The 22687-nt window shown below is 38.5% G+C and overlaps 1 protein-coding gene across 2 annotated transcripts in view; it reads right to left on the bottom strand.

Annotated features, from left to right (window-relative positions):
- ADCY8 (adenylate cyclase 8) overlaps nt 1–22687 on the bottom strand; it is a 131790-nt gene that overhangs the window by 20772 nt on the left and 88331 nt on the right. The window contains exons 8-12 of one of the 2 annotated variants that reach the window (XM_069780069.1): nt 21867–22064; nt 14859–14959; nt 7462–7663; nt 4074–4163; nt 2509–2681 (exon numbers count right to left, since the gene is read on the bottom strand). In XM_069780069.1, coding sequence (XP_069636170.1) covers nt 2509–2681; nt 4074–4163; nt 7462–7663; nt 14859–14959; nt 21867–22064 — 764 coding nt within the window. The remainder of the gene's footprint in view (nt 1–2508; nt 2682–4073; nt 4164–7461; nt 7664–14858; nt 14960–21866; nt 22065–22687) is intronic. The other variant, XM_069780068.1, reaches the window with a different exon arrangement.

Consider the following 22687-nt stretch of genomic DNA (forward strand, 5'->3'; position numbering starts at 1 on the left):
GGATGGGGAAAGGTTGAGGCTGGAGCTGGGAAAGGGAAAATTCCAGACTGTGAAAGTAAAAGCCCAGTGCATGGGCCTAGAGATAAAAGATGAACCCCAAGGCAGGTGCTGAAAGTTAAATATGCCCCAATTGTGAGAAAGGTTTGGAGAAGATGACAGGTGAGTTAAGGAAGAAGATGCGGATCAAGGGGGCATCAAAAAAATGGCAAACAGTAACTAGGACTGGTTTTGCTGAGTCACAAAGAGAAGCACAGAGAAGAAATGTCTGCCTCTGACAGGGGAAGTGAAGGAAACTCTTGCAGACAGTAGGGAAGCAAAGAAGAGGAGCCAAGAAGGTACTGGCTGTATGAAATCTGCTGTATGAAATCTCTGAGGTGCTGTGTGTGGAGCATGAAGAAAGTGTGACAAAATAAGGTGGAAAGGGGTCCAAAGCAATTAAATGGGGTTTCAGATATGAGGAGAAATTACAGTTATGTGGAAAGATGACAAAACTGAAGAAAATTAGTATCTCTGTAATACCAGGAGGTTTTGGAAAGGCATGTTTCCCAGGGGAAAAGACATCAAAGAAGAGGTTGTGGAACTGGTAGGGCCAATCTTATAGTAAATCAAAAGGGAGAAAGAACTAAATTTGGAGGCAAATTGAACATGGATACTTGGCAATTATTTTGTTGAAGAGAGGTGAGGAAAGATGAGAAAATAGCTAAGAGGTGCTTAAAGCTTGAAGTTGTGAAAAAAGTTAATAAAGGAGTGAACAAGGAGAAGAAGTTGGAAGACACTTTGGGACAATCTTCTGTCTGCCTTGAGATCTAAGAATAAAGTGAAGTCAAGACCCTGAATCTATTTTCCATAGCAATTTTGAAAAAAAGATCAGGTGATATTTGCCAGAGAAGGACTCCTATGATGGAGAAATTAGAGAGAGAAAGAGCAGAGCTTGATGGAGACTAAAATGAAAGGAAACTTTCTTGTGAGAGAGCTAACTGAACTGACTTTGTGGGTCTCATGAAGAATTTACTGTGAGGAAATGTACCACTATGGAATGAATCATCCATATAGAGCAAAAGACGGGAAGGAAACATCTTTGACATCTGCAAATATTTTGGCATTCAAATGTTTCACATTTTGAAGTTGTCTGAAATACAAGCTCCCAAAGATTTCATTCCAGAAGGACCCCTTGTACACTGGCTAAAGGCAACAGCCTCAAAGGTCTTAGTTGTGAACTCATCTGTTATTGGATATTGTGGTAATGTAGCTATAGCCACAAATATATGAGCTAGATGAGTTTTGTAGGGAGTTGCAAAACCTTTTATTCAACTAATTGGTATAACTAAGAAAACAGACACATTTCTGGGCACACAGCTTTGAACCTCGTGCTCCCTAATGTCAGAGCTGAAGTTCAGATCCTTGTCCTGAGTGCTCAGCATCTCAGCTGAGCTCCCTATGTCCTGGACTGTGGGGAACAAGAAATAGAAACTACTCTAAATTCTCTAAGATTTTCACACAAGGGAGAATCTTTCTTTGTCGTGCTTGATTAGTGACAAAAATTAAAGACAATGATTATGTTTTCTACTTATAGTTACTTAGCCAAAGTGCTGATTACTGCCATTTGTCATATTTTCTGGAGCCTGCTGTGAATATGCTATATGTCATATTAGTCTGTAGGATGATAACTGGCATTAGGAAAAGGAATTGCATCCCAAATCTTTAGTACCTTGCTACTGTAGGAAGCTAGCAAGGAAAGATATGCTTGCAGAGCCTTACTATGTGTAAAGATGTGGCTGTTGTGAGAACTAATTGCACTGCAAACCCATGCTTTTCTGTCATTCTGAGGATCTTCATCTGGCATGCACTTACAAACACAAGCAACTGCAATACTAAATTGGTCAAGTATCAAAGATTGAAGAAGTGTTTTTCTCAATGAGCTAAATCACTGGTGCTCTAGATTCAGTTATTGCAAAGCTTAGTGCACTGAGTCTGCAAATTACTGTGGCTATTCTGTCCTCTCCAAGTCCTTTTGCTGGGAAGGAAGCCTGGGAGGCAGAGTCTGTCCTTCAGATGCACTCCTACAAAATGGGATCATCCCTGTATTCCTTATATCTTTCACATCTACACGTTATAGTTTGGGTTTTACTCAGTTAAAAACATGCCCCTAAAAAACCAATTGTTCACTACGGTTTTCTTAAATTGAGGTTAGAGTTTCAATCAGTATCTCTGGAGCTTTCAAGAATAGAAGTAACCAATGTATATGCACTGTAATGCATATTTTTAGCAATATGGATGGATTATGAGAGACATAAAAGCCAAACATTATGAATGTCCTCATGAAATGAACATTTTAATAAAAAGGCCTGAGAAAGAATCACATTATAAATCTTTTTGGATTAGTCATTGCTTCTTGCAACCATCACTCCATACTTAACTATGGTGCTATCCAATACGCATGCACTGTGGCAAGACTTGACCCATTACCTTATTAAAAAGCAGTTCCTAAAGGGGGCTGTGAACACTTACTCTCCATTGTGGTTAAAGTTGTCATACTGCAGAAAAAGGGAAGCATAAATGGTCTCAGTCAGCAGAGAATAGATCGCAATCATGATGAGAAGTACTGCCAGCTTCAGGACAGAGTTGAGACGGAGAAAGACTGCACAAGTCACCATTGCCAGCACACCAGTGAAGACAAAATACTGAATAGAAAACAGCACTGGTTACTTTCAGTGATCAGTGACTACATGTTAATTCCATAAGTATCTACATAAATGATCAAGTGATCAGAAGTATAAAAAAACCTGCTCTGGATTTCAGTGCTCAGCTGTCTTCTTAGCGTATAGGGCACTTTGAAAATCAGGGTTTTGCTAGAATAGAATGTGAAATTACAAATTCTCTATTTTGCATGACACTTCCATGTTAGCGGAAATTCTCCACTGTGCCTTTATGGTATTTTCATTGCATTAGAAGGGAAAGGGCATCCTGTATAGTTAAAAGAAGAAAGGGAGAGATGCTGCATGTAGTATTTTGCTAATGAAAAGTCAACTGAGAGAAAATAATTTACATTCTTTTGGATTCTGAACTTCTGCCAGACCCACATTAATCAGGATGGGAGAATCATATTCCTGCTTTAATCCTTTTCCCATGCTATTTGAAGAAAGGATAAAGCCACAGGTTTGGGTGGTTTGGGGTTTTGTTTGGGTTTTTTTGGTTTTTTTTGTTTTTTTTGTATTTTTATTTTTAATATTGCAGGTCTTGTTTAGTTACATAACTCTCTTAAAAGATGGTGCCTGGAAATTTTATTCATATCTCATTTTCTAACCTCTTCATTGTCTCATTTTTCTCAATGATTAGTCATCCGTCAAATGCAATCCATGCAGCTGATACCGGATATAGAGAGACAATCATGGCCGTGAGCTGTTCAGATTTAAAATAGCAACATCAACACCCACAGTCCAAATGTAGTTTAAATTAACTCCTTTCATACAGCTTTAGGAGAGATAGCATTCATTTTCCTGAGTAGAGTTTTTCTTTAGTACAGTTCCTCTGTAGGAAAGTCTCGATCCCTGCAATTTGCAGCATACTCCTGGCAGTATCTTGACACTGCCATATGACTTTCTAAGCAACACACTTTTTTTATCTACACATGACCAAACCATTGACTTTTTTGCCTCCTTGCTCATCATAGAGAGGATTTTTTTTTCTCCAAATGCAAATTTAAAATAACTACAGCAGAATGATTGCTGGTTTTGCTGTGTAAGCTCCATTAGCTTCATATGAATAAAGTAGTGTGGTTTTTTGCACTAGGTTCATTGAATCATTGCTGGATGTGTTTCCAACTTAAAGGTTCTGTATGAAGCTTAAAGGTTGAAACTTGGTTGTAATGCCCCATTAGACCATAAGATTAATTCCTTCTGTAACCCGCCTCTGATTTTTCTATTAGCATATAGATAGATGCAAAGGTTCAGCTTCACAATGCTGTTGGGGCACCTGATTCCACCACCAGTACACAGGTCACTGACTCCAGGCAGTGGCTGCCATGTAACCTTTGTGGATCCATGCCTCAGATTCAAAAGTACCCTCAGAAATACCTCAGGATAGGAACAGATGTCTGTAAAAGATGCAGATGAATTGAACGTCTGGTTCTTCAGGGCTACCGGTTTGTCAAAATCACACCATAGCTGTGAAGAAAGAAAACAAAATCAGGACTATATTGTGCACTGGTGACTAAGAGCTTGTGTGTCTGGCTGGCTGGGTTCAAGGATGGAGCTGGCTGACCTGCTGCTCTCCATGCCAGCTCCCCAACTGGCACAAAGGACTAATTGGACAGGAGGAAGACATATTGTGGAGATGAAATGGAAAAGGGGAAGCTATGCATGCTACAGACATTCAACATCTGAGTAGCCTTCCTACACTCTTGTTGCCAAAGGGGAAAGATAAGCTCCTCTGGGAGTTTCAGAGGACTGATGTTGGACTCTTAAGAATTACCCTCTCAAAATGTTTATATTTTGCTATAAACTGTAGAGAAAATTATTAAATTGGGAGCATAAAATCAGACTGCGTGTGTGCACTTGTTTGCAAGCACTTTTCTTCTGCTACGTTGCTATGAACAGTGTTATCCTTCTAGATGTGGGACAAAATCCCATGGCATCATGCAAAATTGGCTTGTGCCAAACATAATGTGGGCCCAGAACTGCAACTCTGATGCCTAGAATGGAAGGGAATGAAAATTCATTCATGATATAATGGTTTTGAGAATGTAATACTGCCTTTTGCTGTTATGACCTGCATTCATTTTAATGGTATTTCAAACCAAGTGTATTAAATATAAACAAAACAGCAGTGTTGAGTTGCAATACATCATGGTCTTAGAACACAGAAAAAAAATCGTTACTGGTTTCATATTTTGACAGTTAAAGCAGATGGAGTCTCTTGTTACATATATTAATCCAATCTGAATGTTTATACTAGGTCATTTCATCAACCTGGTACGTACAAGCTAGTTCCCCTGTCTGTCTTTCCAACAGAGTTAGGGAGTTTGTTTAATGAGGCCCGATTTTTTATAATTAAATTCTAATGAATTTCGAACTTGGAACTTTCTTGTTTGTTCTTTCAGCAATTCATCTCTGCAATGCAGCAACATTATCTAGGTTCTCTGTGCAGCCCTCCGTGACAAGAGATAGTTAATGGTACCTTCTGAAAGTTTATGAGGTGTACAGCACCCCTGTGCAGGGCAGAGTGCCATGAGAACCACTCTGAGTGTCTTTTTAAAAGACCTTCAGGATCAGAAACTGTATTCTAATTTTATAACAGTAAGAATGCACTTGATGTAAAGAACCACAAGACTCATTTGTGGCACTTGTGGAACCAAAGCCTTATGGCTCTTGTTAAAAGGTATCTGAGTCTTAGTCCCCTCCAACTGGGTGCATTTGAACTCAGTGGATGCGTATCGCATTCTGTTCTTAAATTCATGCGGGTCCCTCCTGAGCAAACTATTATTATGGAAGAATTTTGACATTTGAAATAATGAGGTTGCATTAATGTTGTCATTTCCTGTAGAGGTCAGGACTCAATTATTTAAGTCATTGCCATTCTAAATATATGACAATAAATATAACTGTTTACTGCTTTATAGAAACCTACTGGGATGACACTAAAAAGAATTATATTTCTTTTGACTGTTTTTGGATTAGCCATCCCACAAGATTGCAGTGCACACAATCTTAAAAATTAATCCACAACAAGTCTGGGGAAGATCTTGTTATCATCATATCCGTAGCAAATTGCGTATGGATAGCCCGTTAGAGATCTTGTTTCAAGAGCAAGATTAATTCTACCAAAATCTTTCCTGACAGATATTTGTTAAACATCATTTAAAAAAATCTAAATTCTGCAACAGTCCTTAGTGATCTATACTTTAACGTAACACTGTCCTTATCTTCAGGAAATTTTCAGCCCTATTGAACTTCCTGTCATTTACTGTATTTATATTTTTTTCTGTAAGGATAGAAATCAGTGGCTGCATTCTTCTTTCTCCGACTAACTCTTCTATCAGCGACTGCATGGTATCACTAAAAAACCCAGACAGATGCTGAGTCCTCACATATCGGCAACTTGAATTCATTCATGGAAGAATGACAGCAATAGAGCATAATAAATTCTCATATCTGTTAGCGAAAGATGAGGCAAACCCTTGAAGTATCAGACTTCAACATACTTACTCCAGTGGCACAATCATCATTATTATTAATTATTACAGGATAATTATTTTTGCTGTTCTGGTGTTGTAGTTGCTATTGTTATTACTGTCACTAAACACTTTCCTGTTTTCATCTAGAAGGAAATAAATATTTGCAAAGAATGAAGTTCAGGTGAAAAAGCACTGCTACATTCATAGCCAAAAGGTGCCCTACGAGAGGAAAAAGTGATGCAAATGTTACTTTTAATCTGTGTGAGATATTTACCTTCTTCTTGGCTCAGGCTTCAACACCTGCCAGCTTATTTGACATGATAATCTGCCTAATTCATGCAAAGCTGTCTCAAATTTCTGAAGACATCAGGATAATCAGGGCTGTATGGTATTTGCATACAAGACCCCACTTTTTTACCCTGTGACATTGTGTAGAGCCAGGCCCACAGTATTGCATGACCACTTTTTTTATCTAACCAAAGCTGCTAAGCAAAGTTTGGTACATGCCTTTCCTCACAGATATGCTGATAAACTTTACTTTAGATTTGTCACACTTTAGAATCTTAGTGGAGATGTGTAAATTAGGAGCCAAATCAGACTAAACTTGCTGTGTGGGCAGTGGAGAGAGAAAAATCTCTTTATTGGGACCAGCATGATCAAAAGAAATCTTTGGGCATGCCTGTTTTTCTGCACTGACTATAAAGCAAGCTGAGAAAGCCTATGCCCATGGTTTGGTAAGGTGAATCTAGGCCAAAAGGGTTTGTCAAACTACTAAATAAGCAAGGCAAAATATGTTTAGAATTTATGCTTTTTATCTTCTTTTCACATGCTGTGGTTACTGGCTCAGCTTGACTTGCTCTGTCCTTTCTTTGAAGGTATTTTCTGGGTTCGTTGACACTTATCATTTTTTTAGTAATTTAATTAATGGGAGAACTGTGAGACGAGGAATTTAATATCTATAAGGATTACGTGGATCAACAGTCTTTAAGAAAGTATATCAGCATGTCAGAAAATTACAAATGGTCCTCAAAGGGTGGATACATCGAACAGAAAGTAGCAAAAGGGTTTTAAAAATAGATGATACTCACGAGGGAGAAATAATCAGATATTTCAGAAATACGTAGTATAAGCAACAGATTGAATTTCCTGAAGCTGTGGTACTTTGCCTTTTTTAATATTTAAATCATATCTGGCTTATAAACACATTAGTTAGCAAGTCCTGTGGCAAGCTTAATAATTCATAAATCATCTTTTCCTGTATAATATTTCCTGGTTCCCTATAAGCTTACAATATTGATGATAGCTCCAAGAAAATTAATCAGAATGGATGCAAATATAATGACATTCCTGGCCAGGTAGGTCTCATTAATCCAGCAGCAAGTTTTCCGGAGCATTAAGGGTAAACATTTGTAATCCTCTGCTGTAGTGATTAGCACAAGAGCGGAGTGCAGCATAATCAGAATAGAAAACTGAATAACCATTGGTATCACCCTGGGAAGAAAAAAAAAAGAGAACTCAGCATTAAACCTCAATACAATACCACTGCTAATAAAAATAAATGTGTAAACAGTTAAGACCAGGAGAAATGAGTTGTCATAAATCTGAGACAATTAGTCCAGGAAAAAAAACAGAGAAAACAAAGATTTGTTCATGTTCCATAGGTCTGCTATTGCTTTGCATGATTTCTTGCTGAGAAACTGCTGTTGAAGAAGTAAGCCAGGGAATTCACTGTCAGTGCCTCTATCTGTCTAGATAGAGTCTGAGTGGCAGGCATGTCCTTTCTTTTGGGACTCAGTTGTCCCTTAAGTTTATTTCAGAGCAAATCTATTCAGCCTGTAGGATCCTGATGCCACTTCTGCATAACATGGTTCCCACTCTAGTAGACTAGTTTGGGGGCAGTTTAGTACAGTGTTATTTTGCATACAAGACATCACAGGTGTCTTAAACTCACACTATATTGAGGGTCATAGACTCTAAGGTGAGTACAATAATGCAGCCTAATTTCTGGTGTAAGTCAGGATATAGTAATTACAGAAATGCAAGATTCCCCTCATTTTAGTTAGTAGTGGGTCAACTGCAGCTAAGAATCTCACTGGTTTCTAAAAAAGCAAAAGCATTACTGTTTTCATGGAAGCCCTTTAAAATATAAAGCAGATGAAAAGGTGTTCTATGATACAAACATGTTTAAATAAAACATGTTGTTTGGCATAGCCTATAAACTTTGTTCTTGCAAATGTGATCCTTAATCAAGTACTGTTAAGATCATACACAGAATAGACAGCTCAATTCCTTTGAATAAACTGTTAAAAGCCATAATTTCTTCTAGTCCAACTTTCATTATAGTTTTCTAAATTTATTCCTTTTTCTTGCTTAAATCTGGGAACTGAAGTCAATTAAGTAACTGAGAAGGTTCATAAAGGCAGTAAATTGTTTACTTTGCTGAGAAGAAAGCACCCAGCACTTCACAAGTCAAGTTTTTTGTCCCCATTTGTGTCTATCATTGTCCTTCTGTGTCTCTTTTCGCAAAGATCAAACCCATGCAAAATAAAAGTAACTCCACTGCTCCTGCAAACCTCTCCCCTCTTCCCTCTGCTTTCCCATTGCCTTTTTGCTATAAGGAGAATGATTAAACTTGAGGCTTTGAATTAAGTAATTAAATTTTCTCATAACCTAGTTGTACATGTGCCAGTACACTACAGTGATTTAATCATAATGTCTCACAGAAAAAATTTCTTTGAAAGTGGACTATCAGGGTGCTCCAGGCAGACTTCTGCACTTGCAGGTGCCTGAATGGAGGCAAGCTCTACCCTGCTCATTAAGCCTTCTGTGAACATATGTTTTGTCTTATTGAAAACATGGTTTCAGATTTTGCTACACATCACCTATCCTTCTTATCTTTGGGTAGGGCACAATGCTATTTGTACATTTGAGCCCTACAGCAAGACAAATTTAAGGGTGTCAGTTGGAAATAGAAATGAAAACAACATAGCTTTTTTTTTTCCTCATTTTTAGTAGGTCAGCCAGATCCACTCCCTGAATCTCAGTGGACTATTTCTCAATCTAACTGAAATTCTCCTCAATTCCAGGCTATTCAGATTTGGCTTTAGAAGAGCAAATTCTAAACTCATACAGATCTTAATTCAAATATGTGGTTTGAGCCTATTAACTAAAGCTTTCGCTCTAAAAAATTTCACCATAAGCTAATAGGTATTTAATCAAAGCGAAGAGGAAACCACACTGAGATAAAGGCAGGAGAGGATATATGGACATAGCAGGAGAAGCTTGAGAATCAGTCTGTGAGGGAACTGCCATTCCTTAGCTCTGGCCATATTTGTAGCTGATGGACAGAGTCCAAAATATTTGCACTAAGGAGACACCAAAGATGCACTGGGTAGTTTATAAGAAAACTCTAAGTACATCTTCCTCACAGTACTCATGTTTGTAGAAAATACCTTGAGAAAACAGGATAAATGAAAATGATTATGTTCAAAAGGAAATATGGGGTTTTTTTGAAAAAATTAGGCATAAGTCAGGGTATATGTGGGAAAATGTTGGTCACGTTGAGGGAAAAGCCATAAATAACATATGAGGTACCGGTGTCAAACTGAAAGAGATTTAGTTGCAAAACTGTACTTCCGTATGCTTTAGCACGCTTAATTTTAAATATTATCTTTCACAAGAATGTTCTGATTTTTAATGCCTTAATTCATCTGTGATGATAGAGATTCATACACATTAAATCTGATTGTGTTTTAAAAACAGTATTTGCATAAACACTATTCCTTTCTGATCATCCAAACAGACTTGCTGGCACAATGACTCCTTTAAAGTATCAGGACAGAATAACATACAATTTACTTCAAACTTTCTTGTCTATCACCTACTAAAATTAATCAAGCTAACACAGAGGTATGATCAAGGTATAAGATTTTGAAAACAGCATGCAAGCCTCAGAATAATTTACTGTAATTCAGCTATGTCTTATATGTACAGCTTCTACTCTCAGAACCTCAAAATTAATGAGACTTGCAGTGTAGGAGTCCAGAAAAGAAAATGAGTTAAACAGATAACAAACAGAAAATGAGGCTGTAGTTAGCAGAGTTTTTCTTTTGGAACATGTCTGAACTTCTATGAGTAAGATATATATGCATAAGATGGTATTTTTTTGTAGTACCAAATTATATTACAAAACATTTTGAAAGAAAATGTGAAAAATATCAAAATGGAAGTTCCGTTCTCTAATGAAATGAAATAAGATGAATTACGCATTAACTTCCCTTGAAATCTTCCATGTGGTAATATTTGCTTTGACACTGTTCTAATGATGTACCATTGGTATGAAATGTTATATTACACTTGGGTCAGCCTTTCACTCCAACAAGCTTTGTCAGAGTTTTGTGTGTGACTTGAATACTGGACACAGTGGAGCTTCCCAAAAAAGTCCCATCCTCTCCAGCGACCTCACCCAGAAGTAAAGCTTGCTTTTGAAAGAAGAAACAATGTGGCCAGTAAAAACAGACTGTATTATGAAGGGAAGAGTGAACAATGAGGAAACAAAGACTGGAGCAGGAGACACAGATTTCATCCTGTGTGCCTAAAAGTTTTGTGGGAAGTCTCAGAACTTGCTGAATGAAAGTCCCAAGGCTACCAAGTAGAGGCACAATAAACAATGCCTTGAGAGCAGCTTCTCTCTGTGAAAATACACAGAAAGCCAAGGAGAGACAGTCAATAAAGGCAGGCAAAAGTTGGACATTATGTTCATGGAGAACTAGTCAAGGGAGTCAAGAAGGCTCTTCAAGAAAGCTGTGTAGTTTAGGATACAATTCATCTCACTGCACAGCAGTCTCTTAGATTTATTCAGGTCCGCTGATTGACCCGTTCTCTAGTGGCTATACTTAGAACCTAGGGTACAGACACTGACAGTTAGTTATGTGAGATGAATTCCTTGTTTCCCACACTACAGCAGTATTCTGCAATAGCCTTCTTGCTTTCCAAAGCCAAATGACTGAGATCCTCTTTGGAACTGATAGTTTCTATCTATATCTCAGATATATATATAGACAGTCTATATATGCAGATGTAGCCTACTAATTCTGCAGACCTAGCATGATCCAGCTCTAAATGAAACTAAATTAAGGCTGTCAAAAAGATTAGGGTCAAGCCTCATGAGGTCAGACCTGAGGACACTAAACGTGAGTTCTTATTTTGGATTGCCAAACTCTACATGTAAGACCAAGTGCTATTGAATTAAGGTACTATAAAGGGAGCATCTAGGGACCTAAGTCTGGGATATGAATCCAAAATGCAACATAATCTGCTTAGGTGCCTGAGAAACCATGGCCTTGTATTTGTTCATAATAAATATATAGGCTACAAAAATTCTTCCACTGTAGCTGCTCAGTTGAACATTGATGTGTTTGTCTCTTGTCTAAGACTGCTTGAGATAAAAACAAAACTGAAGTCTGCACACCTATGACCTCCTAGAGGATCAATCCAGTATCTGTGCTAAGATTTTGTTGGCAGCATGCTGATAGGAACAAGTACAGCAGAAGACGTAGCCAAGGTTAGAGGGATAGGAACAAAGAGCCATAATATTCCTCTGTCCATGAACTTCTCCCAGAACTAGGACACCTGGGTTGGAGCCCCTCTTCATCCAAGAAGAGATTCAAGACCAAGTGCTTTTCTTTCTAGGGGTTGCCTTACTGTCAAGATCAAATGAAGTTTTAAATGGAGCTTTTGCCTTCCCTCTTCTTTGTGTACAGTCACAAATCAAGAGTTGAACCAGAAGGAAAACTTATGCAAAACAGACGATGCAGATGTTTAAATGAACAACGGTTTGAAACCTGGTTTTCTCCCCTCACAGGAATAACCCAGTGAAAAACTAACAGAAATAAGAGTAGTTCAGCAGTCTGCTCTAGTATGATCTATTGCCCATGTGAGCATATAGAAAGTTCATTGCAGGAAATTAATCAAACTCCCAGGCCTCTCAGATGGAGAAGATGAATCACTGCAAGGTTGGCAATGTAACTTAATGGCTTCATAGAGGATAATTACAGCAGAAATATGGCATTAATTTATGTCAGAGTAATTTCCCCAACTCAATATTTCAAAGAATGAAAACTATTGCAAAGATTTTTAAATTCAGTGGTGTGCCTGCCCTGTCAGGCAAAAGTATGAATGGATCAAATATTTATCCTACGGGAGACAGATATAAACTGAGATAAAATTCTGAAACTCCGATACACAGTAGATGCAACAATAGAAAGATGATTCCCTTCTTTAACACACAAAGACAACCTATGTGAGAAAATCCCTGAAGATCCTTAGTAAGATATGTTTTATGAAGATTTGAATAATGTTTTCTTTCACCGAACTTCTAGAAATCCCCAAAAGACTCAGCTCAGAAAAATATTCAAACATGTACTTAAACAAACACAAAATTCCATCCTTGTTCAGCAGAGCTCTGAAGCATTCATTGAAAGACACTTAAGTGTGGCGTTAGGAAATGGGTAAGTCACCACGAGGAGTGTGAACTATAGTTTGGTAATTGTTCCATGGAAATGATGTCCATGGTTTTCCACTGTAGTAGTTTACTTCTCTGATATCTACAGGAGGTATAACAGATGAGCATGAAGTTATCTCCAAGACTCTCTGAATCCAAATCCTGCCTAACTTTGTGATAGCATGTTCATGTGCTCATACCTTGATTTGTTTTTAGAACTGGAATTTAGGAAATCTGAACTTCCAGATTATTTCCTCATTCAATACATTTAAGCATATTCAAGCCCTCTCACTCAAAACCCCTCATCCTGTTATTTTAGGGTTGCTCAGCTGTTGACCTCCGCTCATTTAACAGGCATGTTTTTTAAGACTGAAACACATTTTTTGAAGCAGAGTATCAGAACTTGAAAAATGAAGACCAAAATGTCCCTTCTCAAATCTTGACTGTGATCTGCAGTTCCTCAAAGAACATACGAACTTCCATGAAGCATCCATGTGGCTCCAAATCTTCTCTCACAAAAGGGATAGTGGTAAATATCCTTTCCCTAAATATCTTCCCAGGTTCCAGCAATCAACCTTTAAGGGCACTCTTGAGGCCAAGGTTCCATACTTTCGTTTAAAAACCTCTGCTGATCTTATCTTGTAAGAATTTATCTAATCTTTATTTGAACGTATTTATATTTACAGCCTCTTTAACATTCAGTGACAAAAAAGTCCCCAGAGCATTTCTGAAGTGCGGGGGAAAACACAAGACTACTGTGCAAGACGGGAAACCAAGAAGTGAGACAGCTGCAGGCAATGTGCTTATATGACTCCTTCTCCCCTAATTGCAATGGCACTAGACACCCCCATGAGAATTAATAGAGATGAATCTGTGCAGATAGGAAAAAAGCCATGGGTTTTTTTGCTGGTATAGCAGTGATTGATATAGCAGCAGAAATCTTTTTGGAAAACAGGTTCCATTAATAAGAACCATAAATCTTCTTCCACATACTAAGAAAACAGTAAAAAGAACACTACCAGAAGTGAAGAATTTTGGATGTGCATTGGGAGAAGAACTTTAAAGAAGCAAACAAACTTATTAGTACTAGAGCAATGTAGCACATAAAGAACAGCAGAAGGTCAGGTACTACTCCGGGTACTTTCCCAGCTGAGAACTACAAAATCCATGGAACACCACTGCTGCAGAGTGCCATTGCCTGCCTGCTTCTAACCACCATTTTGGTATTCTCAGACATAAATGTGGTGAGCCAGGTCTTCCAGAGATGATCCAGGAAATATTGCCGCATGACTGTAACACAGTAAATGTCTTATTTCTTATACAAATACGGTATTTTCAAGGTTATTCTACAGGCATCCATAAGTTAAGGTTCATCTCAGTGTTAGAAACCACCTGAGAACTATGTTCATCTGGGCATTTCCATTTTAACACTTGCTCTGCCAAAGACCAAATGGGACCAGGGGCATGTTTTAGTGGCAGTCATGTGCTGCTGGCTCTGCTATGATGCTAGAAAACCGACCTTAGTCCTTGTACACACTCTTGTGTTCTCGCTATTAAATAGCAGACAAAAATGCTAATTGATGGGTTTGACTGTGTGAAACATGTGGACACAGAAGTCTCAGATATGTCACATTTTCATCACCTTGATAGGAAGTTGTTGCTTGGCCAGCCTCAGATAAAAGCAGAAGTGAGAAAAGATCTACCAGACCACCTCCTTCCTTCTTCTTCATGGCACAAGATTGCTTTCCCCAGCTGGGTAACACATATCATCAGCAACAAAACACAGCAGTACAATTTGCTTATGTAGCACGTAATAAACAAAACCAAAATAATCACTGATTCCCAAGGTGATTACCAGTCACTTAGCAAAGAGGCAGTTTTGTAAGTCTGGATCATGTTTTACTTCAACACTGCAACCAGCAGGCCATATTTTGTTAAACTTTTGTAATCCAAAGTTCCCACTTATGTCAGTGGGAGTTCTGCTTAAAAACATAATGACATAATGTCAGTAGATGTTACTGTCTCACATGAAAACATGTAGCTGCAGATAACGTGATACAAAAGTAATTAATATCGGGGAAAAAAGTGATTTTATTGGTTCATTCCACATCACTCCTAGAAATGTTATCCCGCTGTTTCCCCACGAGCACTTTCAGATATATAGAGATATATTTCTGTATTTACCTGGAAGAGGGAAGTAAGCTTTGGATAGCGGTGATAAATACAAGAACAATAAAGGCGCACACCAAGTTTGATTTGAATACTTCATCCCGCATTTGTGAATACTGGAATAAAAAAAAAAAAAAAGTAAATTAGCTGTTAACCCGTGTAGTAGTTTCATAAAGACTGATGCATATAGGAGACGTCGGGGAAATTAGCAGGAAGAGCTAATATATCGATAAACCTGAATTTGTTTTTAGAAATGAAACACAACAAATAAATCATTAATAAGCTGGTAAAACACTTTATCCAAGAGAGCAAAACTCTGTAATTTGCAATACAAAGTTGTTTTACTTGGTTGCCTCTCTTACAAAATTATTTGCTTTAAAAATTTCCAGGTAGATACTAGGGGCTTGTGTTGCTGAGCAGAATACTAAATACTTAGTAGCTTAACCAGAGGAACCATGGGTTTCCTCACCTGAAGGCAAACACTGAAGTCAGCTGCAGCTCTGCATGCATGATGTCACAGAGGTGTCTCCATGCTTGCCAAATTGAGGCCATTCTGTTTTCTTTTTTACTTTTATTTTTTAAGAAAAGTACATCGTTTGGGACATTCCGTGATTATTTGGGATGTGGGTCATGATCTCTGTACCCTAACTTATCCAGAGGCTGTGCGGAAACTTGGCAATATGGGCTTTCTCCAAGGAGAAAATGAAGGTAGTATTATGTAAAAGACCATTGCAGGTGTATTATTATTATGATTTATTGCAGAAATATTTTTCTACAGCATATCAAACCACTGAAAATGCTAGCAGGTTCCCCCTTTATAGGTGTTACCAAGAAAAGGAGTAATGGATACATTGGTGAACCACGGTGGATCACTTAAAGTGGAAACCTTACCCAAGTCCTCAGCTGGTATCTATCACTGCTAAGTCAGTTAAGCTCCAATTGTTTACAGCAGATGAAGATTGGTCCATGAACATATTTTTTTGTAAACCTCTTTATCCTATACTGATGCCACTAAATTTTATTCACCTAATAAAAAAATCCCACAGATGCCTGCCCCAGTCATTTTTCCTTCTCTGAGCAATAGCTCTATTTTATTTAATCTTCCGCGGTTTTGGAGGTGCTGAGAGTTACGCAGAACAAAAGGAAATCAGAGTCAAAGAGACATCAGGTTTCAGAAACTTTCTCCAGCAATTTGGAAATAAAGCAAACTGCAATTATAAATGCCTAGAGAGCATTATAATAGAGAAAAATTAAAACCGATTAAGAAATGTATCAGGAACATACATTGAGAGAGTTCAGCTATGAACTACATTTTATAGCTAATCTGCTCTTGAAGGAAGATCCTATCCAGACTTAGCCTATATTTACTACATGGATCTTCAGTAGGGACTTCATCTTAGTTATAAACAGCTGGTCAAAACAGCCTCAAGCTCCTGAAATGGGAAAAAGGCTTCTCTCTTTCCTGCTCCCATTTGTTATGAGTGAGAGAGGGGGATTATTTGTTGGCACCCCTCATTTTGACTCCTCCTTTGCTGTGATTATACCCTGTGCCTGCTGTTGGCAGAAGCAGTGTCACTTTGACACGATTTTCGATAGTGCTCGCAGGCAACTCCATTTTGCTGCTGGAAGCACAGAGGCATTGACCCTGATTTCATGTGCTGGAAAACAGAACTGCATTAGTCCACTTAAATAATGGACCAGGGCTTTTTTTGGTTGCAGTAGAAAAAGAACCAAAGGGAAAAAGAAAGGTACGTTCCTTGAAATATAACATGAAATTCCAACTGTTCCTTAGGGAAATTATAGCAGACTAATTGAATGAAACACAAACATGGAATTGCCTGCTGTGTTGAGCATTATGTCAAAAGGATGAATGCTGCGGTCTAATCAGTAACAATGTTGTGATAAGAAATTGTTAGCATCTCTGAGGCAGCACCAACGCTAATGATAAACGTAGCATTTCTGTAGCAGTCTACCCTTTAATGACTTGGAGAATTAATTGAAGGATAGCCTAAGCCTCAAGGCACTTCCATTAAGTATGGGGAGGCATGTAGCCAACTAGAGCTACATAGGGTGGTGGGAAGAGTCGCAATGTGACCTGCTCTGCAATGAAAACCTTAGCTGCAACATCCCACAGACCTACCTGCGCCGGCATGACGTGCTGATGGCGTAGCGAAGGCTCGCCCTGCTTCCCACGGGACTCGAGCCATTTGCCGGCGCTGTTGCGGGAGCCAGCGAGCTGAAACTGAGCTTGCGTAAGAAAGGGCAGGTTTTTTCTGCCAAGTAACGCTGCTTATTCCCCACCTCTCCTCTCTTTTCCCAGGGCTCTTTGAAAGGGGAGTACCGGTAATACAACAGGCTTTATATGTTCACCTAGAGAAAGTGTTTGTGTACTGGGGAGGAGGGGGTTTGGTTTTATCCCCACTGCTGCTCTTTGACTTTGGTAGGACCTTATGGATGAAAAGAGAGACCATGTTTGTTTGTTTTTTTTTCTTCAATGGTGTTTGTGCCATTGGAAAAGCTTCTGCAGTACAGGGGAGTGGCAGAATATGTATCAGGAAGCCCAAGGCGGAAGAGATGGATGAACTCCTGAGAAGACCAAAGAGTAGACACAGATCCAGTTGTTGACCAATGACAGCAAAGAAGATGCTGAACAGGCCCAGAGTTTGCCAAGTGTTTCTTACAGACTTTCGTGCCAATGGAAGTTTCTGGGTTGAAGGAAAGAGGCAAGGCCCATGTCTGCAAGGATGCAGCATGCAGGAAGGGCAAAGTTTGTTTCCTACTAATATAATTTCTATTAATCTAACTTATCAGAAATTCTGAAGCAGAAACTCAGGTATTTAGGCCCAATATTTGGCCTAAGAAAACCTGTACTATGAAATTCAAAGCCCTTTTGATATTTTAAGTGTGCTTACCTCACAGAAAATATGTAGACACTTCACCTCTAAGCCCAGTCTGATTTATGATCCCAATACAAATATGCAGGAAGACATAGAATATCTTTATATGAATCTTTGCATTGGAAACTTTCCTTAACAAAAACCCTACCAGCATGTAAAATTCCCTGCCCTGTTACTATGCTTTAGCCTGTACAAAAGTACATGGTACTGATATTTCCAAGTCACTGCTATTAATGTGGAGTATCATGATGATATCTTTTAATTATTGGAAATCATTTAAAGTAGTATCAGATTTTCCTTATGAGCTATTACATATTTGGAAACCCTTAGCGTATTTTTGTGCTACAGTTAGAAGTACTCTCCTGTGATGAGTCTTTTGCTCTATCTGCCTACATCCTATTTGTGAAAATAACCTCTAGCAAAATTGAGAGTGAATTAGTCTCTGAATGAGATATCAAATGCTAATGAGTGAAATACAGGTTAGTAATGACTAATCCATTTGGGTAAAGAATCTATAAAATATACCAGCTGTGGATCCTGCACAAATCCTCTAAAAAATGAAGTATCACAAAATTCATGTGGAAATACATATACTGCCTCACGGAGATAACCCATTTGCTAATGCAACTGCTACTCCTTGCTGTGGAATCTACAATTATTCTATCACCAAGAAGGACACAGAGCAATGAGATAAGAGAGGAGTGGGAAGATGTACCAACGGCTTAAACTGCTGTGACATACCAGTTGTTTAAATGATTGTAAACCAGGAGATGTGGTAGCTCCCATGGTAGTTTTGGGCATGCTGATTCCAGAATTTTATTTTTTTTTTTTTTACCTTTTGAAACCTTAAAGGAAGCAAAATGGTACTTTCATTGCTAGCATAAATCTGCTGTCTGCAATTGTTTTATAATGAAAAAAACCACGAAACAAGCCAGACTGTTTAAACAGAAGTTCAGCATGACATTTCAGATCTGTTCAAGTCACCCCAAAAGATTTATGATCCCACAGCATGGTAGTCCTGTTACTAATGCAGGAGGAAGAAATATAGTTTATTGTTCATATGGTTACTCACTTCTCTGGGGTTTGAGGTACAGAGCATTATTAACACAATTCTTATTGAACAAGGTTAACATAACACTTCTTGATGGGATATCAGCTATGGGTACTGGTTGTTCTGCCTATTGAATAACCGTAAAGTCTGGGGCGAGAAGTACTTACGGTTAAAAGAAATATTAGGCAGATGCCAGCGCTGCCTGGAAGTGTGATGGTTAAATGTGAGGGCCCAAGCTTTTACATAGGAAAGTTACTTTACTTCAGAGCTACCTCTGACTCGAAGCTGCCACTGGTCTGAACAGCTAAGTGGGAGCAAAGGAAAACAGCAGTGTGAGATGGGAGGTCCATAGACACAGACTGTCTACTTGCTCGGCAATGCTGCAGGAAGCAGCTCAAGACGCTGATGTAGAAGGTCATGTAAGCAGTTGCAAAATGTTAACAACGAGAAGAAAGCATAATTCCAGACTGATAGGTTAGAGGAGGGGAGAGCAAAGGGAAAAGGCTACTGAAATAACTTTATAAGGCTCCAATTTAAATCTGAGTTTGTTTTTTGTTTCCTAAATGGGCAGGAAGAAGGGAGAAAGTAATAGTAATATAAGATAACATGGAGGAAATAGCTACTTTGTGTAGCAAAATGGTTCACAATTATTTTTTTCATGACTGCCTGTAGACTATCGTTTAACACTAAGTCTACTGGGACAAACATGTAGTTAATGCACAGGCAAACGAGGAGGGAAGGGACATTTCCCACATTGTCCCACATGACATTGCCCCTGCCTATAATGATGAGCACACTGATTCATCTTTTCTTAATCTGAATTATCCTTTTGCATCCTGGTGCATTGCCCACCCTTCTCTTAGCACACCTATGGGTGCCCCAGCACCCTGAACACAAGCAAGGAAGTTACTGACCAGCAGCTAACCACCTGTTGGAGGTGGATGAACCAGAGCAAGTAAAACAGTGCTGATATTTTTTAAAACTTTACTCCTGTGTAAAGCTAAACTCCAGCCAGATTTAGAGGACAGAAAGAAGATTCAGTCCAGAAGCTCAGGGACAGGTTGGATGGGGCTTTGAGCCACCTGGTCTAGTGGAAGGTGTCCCTGCCCATGGCAGGGGGGTTGGAACTAGATGATCTTTAAGGTCCCTTCCAACCCAAACCGTTCTATGGTTCTATGAATCTATGATCCAGTTTACAGGAAGGATTTTGTGTTTGGGTTGCCTGTGCTTACTGTTTGGGACTAGCACATAAGGAAATATTGAATGAAAGCTCCATTTTCTAAGCATTGCAGCACAGGCTGGCGTTGGAAATGTCATACTGAGAAGAAAATGTATCACAATTTCTCAAAATGTTGAATTTTAAATAGACTTTTTGTCATCCAGATGCAATTCAAAACGTTATTAATATTTAAAAACTGACCTATGTGATGTGATGGATTAGAGCATGGGGTTTTTTCTTCCCCTCCTGCTTAAATTGCATTTAAATGAACATCTACCCTTTCTGTATAGATTTTCCCTGTGGCTGCTAATTGTGAAGTCTAAAATGACAAGGAAGTTTATATTCTGAATATAGGATCTGATTCTGGGCAGTGGCTCTTTACTCCAGCCCATGTTCAGGTATCGTTTTTATTAAATAGTAATGTAAGACTAGGTGAACCATTGACTAGCTTGCTCATTCAGCAAGTTGTTTGTGATCAGGCTGTTTCCTCTTTTGCACAAAAAATTTCTAATGTACCATCCCTCACCTGCTGTGTTAAATGCTATTTTGTCTACATTTTTTTACCTTAACTTTTGACTTTGTGCCTTGAAAAGATTAAAGATTACTCATTACTTTGAGGCCTTTAGATGGTAATTCACAGGATATCAGAAATCTAGGATTTCACTTCCTGGGTCCCTGTCAGCTTTGCACGATGTCTGCACTGAAAGAAATATCTTCATATCTTCTCTTGTAGCAGTAGTGGCTAATTTGGCTTTGGGGATTCTACCTTGTGTCTTAGTGTCATAAATACCCTCATGGGAAAACTGATTTTTTTCTTTTTTTTAAATGAACCCTTCCTTTTCCTTCTGCAGGATTGCTTGTGAAATAAGGGCTTAAATATACTTGAAGTAGCATTTTTCTTTTCCAGTAGTTTTCATTAAGCTCTCACCACTGATACCACCTGAGGACTGGTCTCCCATAAGTCAAGTAAAAAAAGTCTGTTTTCCAGTGCAGGTTAAAGTGATGATGGAGAAGTGGGCCTCCATGCTTGCAATTCCCCATTATTTTTCTTCCTTTCTTTCTGTCTTTCTTTTTTTTTTCTTTCTTTCTTTCTTTCCAGTCTAAGTGCACATCCTATCGCAGACCTGCTGTTGCTGCATTGTAATAGCATACAAGTCAATGAAATAATTTGAGATCTGTGCAACCCCACCCCATGTCATCAGTTTGCAAGGAAAACTCTCCCATTGCCTTATCTTTTTTAACTTAGAACTTACACCTGGATGTTGACTGAAATAGAAATTAGTGAGATCATACTGCTGTTGAGAAGCAGCAAAGACATGAACAATATTTACTTCTTAGAGGCAGCTGTTAAGAAAGGATGTTTAAAACAAAGAGTTGACAAATTAGTTTTGATTTGAAACAAACATAGCAGCCTAGAAGACATCAGATGCATCCTATGACTAAATGAAAGAAACATATCTATATAAATATAGATATATGTTTTGAATAGAAGTGTCAGTTTATTAATATGCTCAATCACCATTTGTGCCAAAGCAACCTGTCATCTGATGGAAAACTGCTTGTACTAGACAGCAAATGAAACCCAGCAAATGGCTGTTGTTCTCAGAAGCAGTTTGCTCAGTGTAGGCATTTTCCAACAATGAAATGTAATCATTGCAGCATTATAACACCTCCATCATGACACTGTCTATTAAGACCTCTAGCTCAGCTGCAACTTTTGAAGACTGAAACAAAATGAAAAAGAAAAACAAAACCAGAAAAAAACCAATGCAAGCTAGAACCTACAGCTTCTCTACTTCAGTGGACATTTATTACAATTTGAGTTGCAAATAATGCAGCTACCAAGACCCAGCTACCTTATGCTCCAGGCTGGAGTCTTTAAACATCAGTGAAAAAGGCTTGATATGCTCTCTTCTCAATTTATCGCCACTCCGTAAGTCGATGGTGTGCTCTATTCGCTTGTTAATTTCCTCAGGCCCAGACTGGACATGCAAAGCTTGTGCAAGATGGTTTGGAAGCAGATTTATTGAATTTCTTGTTAGGGCAGCCAGAGTCTAGGGGAAAGCACATGCAAACAGAATAAACCTGCTGGTCCCCTTGGGTTAAAAATGCAATGTTTTAGATCATGTTGCATTGCAAACCATTACAGCATTCCATGCAATTCATTCAATGAAATCTATAGAAGTGTAAAATAAGAAGTCTGTTCCACTAAACACATACAGTACATTAGGGCGAGTACTTTAATGCCTTCTTTTATACAAACTAGGAGGTTTGCTGCTGCACTGAACACTAGGACTGTACTCCCCTTTCCAGATTCTGCTAATTAATTATTAGAGCATGCATGAGGGGAGTACACACCAAAATCTCAGCAGGGTTTCTAACTCAGTGGTGTGTTTTAGCAACTACGAACAGAAGCTACAGAAAACAGAAGTCACAAAACAGGAGTAGTGATGTTTTTCTTGATCTTAAAGATACTGGATGTGTGTAGTTAAGGAACAGATCAGTTAGGCAGGAGTGAAGAAGGTGACATTTCTGATTACCTCAGCATGGGTTTTCAAATAATACGTTCTTCTTCACTACTGGTATATTTCAGCCAGTTTAGATTACAGTTAGGCTATATGAATTAATTTAACTGTAATTCATATTGTTATTTTATATTCTCTCAAATGCATTATTC

This window comes from Haliaeetus albicilla, chromosome 3, assembly GCF_947461875.1.
Source record: "Haliaeetus albicilla chromosome 3, bHalAlb1.1, whole genome shotgun sequence".
Taxonomy (NCBI): Eukaryota; Metazoa; Chordata; class Aves; order Accipitriformes; family Accipitridae; genus Haliaeetus; species Haliaeetus albicilla.